Below are 8120 nucleotides of genomic sequence, written 5' to 3' on the forward strand. Positions count from 1 at the left end.
GGTATCAAGACAGACTAGCTGACTTATACCAGACTCTTCGAAGATAAAGGTCAAGCACCACAAAACTAATCTATATCTATAGAAGAGATCTCACGCGACTTTAGCAAACATTAGACTTAGACTAGACTAAATAGTAAGGATTAACCTACTTGAAGATCTCATAACCTTAAAACCTCCCGCATCAAACCGCACTTTCAGACGCTTGGATCCCAAGCCGAGAATAGAGCCCTCTTCTTGATACGAATAAGAGTTTCTCAAGCAGTCCATCTGTGAATTCAACGCTTGGTCAGTGTGGACGTAGATGTCTCAAGCCGCCGTGTAACCTAGTCTTTAGCTGCAAGACCCAGGAGAGTGTCATGTGGGAAGCTATGGTCACATAAATACCATGCTATCAACAATTTGGCATAATGTTAGGTGCCTAGCGAGCCGTGCATCCTACCTGCTCTCGAAACCACAGAAAGTGCGACCAGCAACGCATAGTTTTGGCGCTGCAGCGTGCAGTGGCCTTATTCATCTTGTAGAAGCTAGAAACTCAATCCGTAGTGGCTGATCTTTGCAGATCGTGTAGTCTATTGTGCAAGTTCTAGAGTAATATCCTTACAACGTAATCTCCGTATTTGGGACTACCCTCTTACATGAGATATGCGAGATATGATCTTGGCGTCATGGTAGAGCCTGCGGGCGGCCTGTTCCTGAGTATCCCTGCAGCATATAAGATCAATCGATATGCCTTCTATTGGGTTTACAGCAATCGTAGATAGAAAAGGCCTGATATTCAGTTAGCACTGTCGACAAATAATGGGCTACAATGCCTTGACTGGTTCTCACCTCGTCGGGTTTAAGGAAGATGCATTTCGCCAAGAGATATTGAGTCAGCTGGATTGTTGGGCTTTGGTCTATGTGCATAAATCGTTCCTGAGATGAGTTGCCCAGGAAGCAATTTTAGTATGTTTTATTCTAGTCTTAAGATCCTGGCTCTCTTGTAGTTTAAACTGACTTTCAGGCCAAATTTTACACATATTAACAGCTAATGACAAGACCCCACATTGAGATCTATCCACTTTGGGTCACTCAAATTCTTCAGAACAAATGATATAAGTGACTTTCCCAATACCCATTTGTGTGATCTTCTCTGTGTCCTCAAGTTACGGTGACTGGATGAAGTTGGGTCTGCTATTCTTTCTAAGTCTGATTTATGACTGCTGCATGGCAATACTTTAACAAGCCACACTTATTTATTACCACACACTGTTAAACCAAATGGTCGATGACCTTGAGGGCAATCACCACACATAACGGAAATGGATGTTTTGTCTGTCCGTGAGATCTTTGAAGTCTGTGTCAACGTGAACACGTTCCCCTCTGGCATCATCAATGCGGGCACGGCGGCAATTCTCCCAATAGCAGTAGAACCCGTATAAAGCAATGGAGATGATTGCAAGTACATAGCCAGCTAGAATGGCTCCCATGCCCATGGCATAGAGTGGTGCCTGGCTGGCCTTGAAAAATTGAGGTGCAATGATGTTCGAGACTATGATTTCGTAACGTTAGGCGGCTAATGATACCATGCATGAGAAAGCGCGCAGACTTACTGCAATAAGCGATGAAGATAACCGCCTGTACGGTGACTTTTTTGGTGTGGCCCGCGATGTTGGCAACATTCAGTGCAAGACTGACAATGTACGGTCCCAGGAAGAACTTGGCCATCCAAAGTGCAGCTAGGCGGCCCTTAACGCTGTCGATGGGGAGCGTGTAGAGAAAGACCGACGCGATCATCCCAACGAGCTCTCCGGCAATAATAATACCAACACGGCATTGCAGCTTCGGCCAGCGCCGGGTGAGATACCAAACTCCGCCATTGCATAGCCATGCCGAGACTGTTGCGACCGCACCCTCAGGGATAGTGAGCAGGAGCGCCTGACGCGAGCTATAACCTATACCTTTGATGACTAATGCTTGGAAATCTTATTCAAATTGTCAATCATGGTACCATTGCAAAAGTTGAGGGCGCAAAATGCACAGAAGACACATACTAGTCAATCCGCCGTTAGGAATACTAACGAAGACATTGAAGGCAAACATCAGCCAGGTCTTCGGGTCTAAGAGTGCCTCAATCATCTGATCCTTCTTGAACGACTTGTTTTCGATACCGGTCTGGTCCGGCCGAAGTTTCTCAACGACAATGGCTTTCTCGCGTTCAGATACAAATTTGGCTCTGGGTAAGTTGTCGGGGAGGAAAAAACCGATGATCAATGACCAGACCAAGGACAGGGATCCAAGAAAGATGAAGTACCATCTCCATTGGTGACCTCCACTTATCGCGCCGATCCTAGGCTCGGTTATCAGCAAGAATTTACAATATCAGGTTGCTGAATGAATGACTATTTATGCGTACCCGTAACCGACTGGTCCTATGATGAATGTTGACAAGTTCGTGTACATGAGCCCCGACCTCAGAGACTGTTCGCTGCAGTCGCTGTTAGTAATGCCAATTGATTCAAGTCCGCCTGAGTACTTACTGGCGGGTGTACCACATTGTAAGCATGAGGTATCCTCCGGGAATAATAGGGGCTTCTAGAATTCCCAGCAGAACCCTGATTGCAATCATAGCAGGGAAAGAACGTGTATATGCGGTCGCAATGAGAAGACAGCCCCAGACTATCGTGTTCACGGCCGATACTTAGTGCCTCCACGTCAGATGTAGTAGCTTTTGATGTACTCACGAAAGATGACACATGCCATCAACTTGGCAATGGGCAGTTTCTGCAAAAGGCTAGCTGCAGGGAAGCACCAGACCAAGTAGCCAAAGTAAAATGCGCTGCCGAGCCAGGAGTAACGATCACCCTCGGAATTCGTATCCTCTCGCATGCCGTACAGAGCGCCGGTGGATGTGCTAACCTTATCCATGGCTCCAAGGATGATATTGAACATCAACAAAGGGATCAGGCGCCTGTCAAGCTTCCAGCGCAAGGAGCGAGCCTCTTTTTGACTGAAAGACTCATGGTCGTTGAAGTAGCTCGTGTACGCTGCTGCCACATCGTCCTGTTTGGTCGGCTGTATCGTACCGAGCTTGCTTTCAACATCAATCATAGTATTATTGGTCAGCTTCGTGCTCTCGACTCGGTCCATGACGGCAGCGTGTCTCAATGGTCTACTATGGTGGCGATTTTTAGTTTAGAGACAGAGGACGAGAGAAGGGTAGTCGAGTTCAGGGTTTCTAGGCAAGGCATGACGGGAGGATCTAAATACACAAGAGAGGCCTTCTTTTCCAAATCAACTGGACCATGCTTCCAACTCTTGGCATACGACTGGCGACCAATACCTATCTCATCAGACGTTTGTAGTCCATTTGTTGCTTATCCAACCCCGGGAGATTGATAGGGATGTGGATGCGGTGCGGGGCTTGGTATGGGCCCATCAGTCTAATGATTGTAGGTGTGTTGGTCTCCGATAGGACCCCATTTCCTAGCGTCCGAAGGTATCACAGAAGAGACCTGCGCTTCTATCGTGAGCGATGTGAATCTGAAGAAGCCATACAGGAATAATCGATTGGTGACTGAAAATAGCAGGGGACCTGCTATAGACTCGCAGAATGGGATACAATAGGCATGCTCGTTCAGAGAAAGACGTCGTTATTTTGACGGGTTGTGTTGGAATCGATAAGAAGTCCAAACTTGAATATTGACAACAAATGCTGAATGGTAAAATGAACCGGCCATTAACCCGTGCCGTTTTTCAGTATTTGAGAGACAAATCCATCGAGTCTATAATTACACATCTATCTAATACCAATGACCGAATGTTTTATTTCTTCCCCTGCCTGCATCCTCTTACGAATATCAGTAATAGCAGCAGCTAGTCTATATACTCCGTCAGTGATGACATCTTCTTTGTGCCATGTCCAACAAAGTCTAATACAATCAGAGAATCCTTTCTCTGACTCAGCACGACGAACACTGTCCTCATCACCGGCCACCGTAAACATGTGCCCAAAGGCAATTCGGAGTGAGTAAATCTGAAACGCGAACGCTGCTACCGTCTTTGCAGCTGGTAAGTCATGAGGCAATCGGAGATACAAGAAATATCCTCCAGCGGTAGCGGGTGTTGAGTGCGCCGACCGATTGTTTTCGATGACCAAGCCTAGGGGAAGCAACTGCGTCTCGATTACGGAAAGAAGAGTATTATAACGACTCCGATAGGTGGGTATCAATGTGTCTTGGATATATTCTTGCAGGTGATTTGTTTCAAGCATCTTGTTGACAAACGTGGAAGTGAGATGCGATGGGGCACCGCCTGAACTAGAAGAACCACTGAGAAGTATTAGTATCTATGACAAGCAGAGAATTTTGACGCATGATCAACGAACTCACACTTCACCTAGATTTTGGATAAACGCTGGCGACGCTTCGGCCCAACCGACTCTAACTCCCGGTCCAATTACTTTAGAAAAAGAGCCATTACTCATTGTGTTACCCCAATGGCTAAACCCCGGTAGCTCTCGGTCAATGTCAACCAAGCGCGGTTGAGGCGGAGCAACAGCATCTATTGCCGCCCTCTGGTCCGCGGGCCAACTAAGAAAATCATAAACATCATCCGAGATGACGAGCGCGTCATACTCTCGGGCGAGCTTGACAAGTGCCCTCCGGTTTTCCAGGGAAAATGTCTTTCCACTAGGATTGGAGAATGTCGGTACGCAGTAGACGACGTACTTGTATATCTTGTTGGGGTAGTTGGGCCCCGTCTTCAACTGGGGAATATCGGGGATGCCTTGAGATCTCGCTGACTGAACTGCACTGGTTTCTGCTTGGTCAAACTCTCGGCGCAAGAAATCAATATCAATACCTTCACTACTTTCAGGTACGCCACGCAGTTTGCCGTGAAATCCATTATCCTCGAAGATCGGACACGCCAAAAAGTAGGTAGGTTCTACCATGAAAACCCTCCGAGTATACAATGGATCGGTGAACCTGCAAAGAACGTTGGAAAGATTTGCAGACGCGCCGTTGCTGATAGCAATTCTCTCAAATGTAACTGACCCGGGTTGGGGGTTGTACATAGAGGTCAACCATGCGGCTACACTTTTACGCAACGGTAAATGACCAGTATGAGGACCGTATACAAGGGCAGCGGCCACGTCAGATTCGGATGTGAGAACAGCTTGCGCGCCTGATAGGAGACCTTTACTAGCGAAAAGATAAGGCGAGGGCCAGCCGAGTTGTAGGTTGATAAGCTCTCTTACGGGCGGGTTTTCTAAGGAACCCATTTTTGTACGGTGAAAAATACAATGACTTTTGATATGATCTCCCCAAAGCCTAATTGAAGCTTGAGATGTGTGATATGTTTGATATATAGACCGCAGATAGCAGCTCATGAATCATATATTTTCGCTTCGAACTTACTTTCTACACGAAACTGTATACATACACGTCCTAAGCTGTCAGATCCCTGGTTACTTACTACTAGGTAGGTCTCCGCGCTATTAATTGGGGGCGTGAGTCTGCGGTGCGCTAGGAACTTGGGCCGCCGTCACACTCACCTGTCATCGGACGCTAGGTAAGCTACGTCCGAAATGTATGACCCACATCGTGGAGTTCCTACGTCGTGTACCAACGATAATGATATCGGGTCATGCGATGGGAACGGATCGCCTCCACCAAAGCAACCTATCTTGATATCAATATGGGCGGCTTTCATGGCCGATCCGAACAGTATGAATATGGCTAGCTACCCTGCGCGCGCGTGTCTCTGATTGGAGAGCGAGCTCCTCCGAACAAAAGCCGTTCGAAGTTGACATCGTTCCCAAGATAATTCTGTTCAAATGACAGATCTCGACCACAACCATCAACAAATCAAACTCTACAAGCTTTGAAGCATACGGCACTCAAAATGTCACAGAAGTGGCCAGACGTGGGGGCGGAGAGTGCTGCATTCGATGCTGAAGTAAGAGAGATTGAGGCCTGGTGGAAATCTGACCGTCAGAAACACATCAAGAGGTAATTGTGTGCCATTCCAAGATTGAACTTGAACAATAGCAGCATATTAACACCGGTAGACCGTACTCCGCTAAATCCATTGCAGCCCTTCGAAACATTGGGTTCAAGATCGAATACCCTTCCAGTGTTCAAGCTAGGAAACTATGGCGCATTCTGAATGAGCATAATGCAAACGGAACATATGAAATCACCTTTGGCACAACTGAGCCGCTCATTGTGAAGGAAATGGCCAAACACCGTAAGTTGCCTAGCCCTAAATGGTAGGGGTCGATATGGTCTGACTTCAAGCCAACAGTTCAGACGGTTTACGTCTCTGGCGGCCTATGTGGTATCTCTCAGGCCACATGGCCTGGAGAGGATCACGCAGACTATCCAGCAGACACAGTTCCCGCTGTAACGAAGCGCATCTTCAACACGCTGCTGTTCCACGACCAGCGGCAAACACAGCTGCGCATGCGGTACTCAGAGGAGGACCGCAAGTCTCTCGAATGCATAGATTATATGATGCCGATTGTCGCCGATGCTGATATGGGTTTTGGTACTCTAACGGGTTGTATGAAACTAACACGGTCCTTTGTCGAGTCTGGTGTTGCCATGATTCACATGGATGACCTAGCTCTGGGACTGAAGAAGTTCACCAACGGCGAAGGCAGGACAATTGTGCCTACCTCTGAATATCTATCACGATTGACGACTGTGAGAATGACTTTTGATATTATGGGGTACAGCGGCCACACATATCCCAATTTGCTCTCAGAGCGGCAAGCGCCCATGCTAACAATGCTGATCACAGTGCCGACACAATGCTAATGTGCCGTTGCGATAGCGACAATGCCGAATTCATCACAAGGTCTGTTCTTGTCATCTCGTCGAGCGTAGAACTAGCAGGTTAACGCCTTGTTTCAGTGTTCTTGACCCCCGAGACCATTCCTACGTACTTGGCGCAACTAAGCAAGTCCCCTCCTTTTGCGAAGCTCTTGCCAAAGGTAGAGAAGCTGGCAAAGAGTATCTTACCATCAAAAAGGAGTGGAAAGCATCGGCAGGTCTGATGACCTTCGATGATGCTGTTAAGGCCGTCGCCACCGATGACGAGTATAGCAGCTACGATTCCGAGGTGAAAGACAAGATTGTCGCGCTAGCAGAACGGCGAGTTATCGCAAAGAAGGTTACTGGAAAAGATATCGTATATGATTGGGAACTTCCCAGAACTCCATATGGTCAATACATGTGGCAATGGTGCACAAAGGCTGTGATTGAACGAGCCATTCTTGCTGCACCTCTAGGCGATGTGACTTGGAGTAGACAAGGTACGACATAGCCTCATTTCTAGCCTATGAGCACGCTAATGCTAACGAATGGGATAGATAAGCCTAGTGAGCTTCACATGACCCCAGCGTAGCTTCCCATTATACTGATCATTCGTGTAGACAAGAAAGACATGCATGACTTCCATACTGGTGTCCGCAAGGTCTTCCCCAACCGCCTTTTCGGCTTTGGCTACATGGGCGCTTACGATTTCATCAAAGCAGGATACACGCAAGAGGAGTTCGAAAATTTCCCCTCAGACATTGCAAAGATGGGCGTGGTGTGGCAAGTCCAGCCCATCTGGGCGACACAAGGCCTCAGCCTCCACGCCAAAGAATTTGCCGAGAAGCTTAGAAAGGAGGGCATTGCAGGCTACATGCGCGATGTTGCTAAACCAGCCATTGCAGGTATGCCCACGGACAAGTCAGGCAAGCCAACGGCGCGAGGAGGGTACTTGGCCGACGCATTCTTCGATATTGTTGATGGGGAAGAGATTACTGGCAGGGTTGTCTAGAGCTATCAATCAAAGTCTGAATGGCTTCCCAAAGATCAATAAAAATATCTACATTGCTGTATCGAATATATCAGGAAACCCGAGTGATGTGTAATCAAAGGGATCGTGCTCCAGTTCCGACATGTCCAGTGGGAAGAAGTGTGGAGTCACAGGCTGAAAGAGCTCGCCTGTAACAACGGTGCCTAGAGGCGATGCATCGTTCTCCAAAACAAGGTTTGACTCGTTGGACTCATGTGGTTGACCAGGAACTTGATTTGCTTCGACTATCCAGCAGAAGTCCTGAGTGGCCATCTCCTTAATCATTCGAA

The 8120-nt window shown here is 47.6% G+C and overlaps 2 protein-coding genes across 2 annotated transcripts; one reads left to right on the forward strand and one right to left on the reverse strand.

Moving 5' to 3' along the window:
• Positions 1-1283: 1283 nt before the first annotated feature.
• Positions 1284-3129, reverse strand: UCRPA7_5983 (putative allantoate permease protein; the record flags this gene model as incomplete). Its single annotated transcript, XM_007918526.1, has 6 exons — positions 1284-1531; positions 1593-1964; positions 2034-2329; positions 2396-2467; positions 2520-2594; positions 2720-3129. The coding sequence occupies 6 exons, from the start codon at positions 3127-3129 to the stop codon at positions 1284-1286; spliced, it is 1473 nt and encodes a 490-aa protein (XP_007916717.1).
• A 3089-nt stretch (positions 3130-6218) lies between these two features.
• UCRPA7_5984 (putative isocitrate lyase protein) lies at positions 6219-7812 on the forward strand (the record flags this gene model as incomplete). Its single annotated transcript, XM_007918527.1, has 6 exons — positions 6219-6231; positions 6289-6715; positions 6787-6843; positions 6900-7300; positions 7358-7366; positions 7421-7812. The coding sequence occupies 6 exons, from the start codon at positions 6219-6221 to the stop codon at positions 7810-7812; spliced, it is 1299 nt and encodes a 432-aa protein (XP_007916718.1).
• Positions 7813-8120: the final 308 nt, after the last annotated feature.

This window comes from Phaeoacremonium minimum, assembly GCF_000392275.1.
Source record: "Phaeoacremonium minimum UCRPA7 unplaced genomic scaffold PA7_03_scaffold_447, whole genome shotgun sequence".
NCBI classification, from domain to species: domain Eukaryota; kingdom Fungi; phylum Ascomycota; class Sordariomycetes; order Togniniales; family Togniniaceae; genus Phaeoacremonium; species Phaeoacremonium minimum.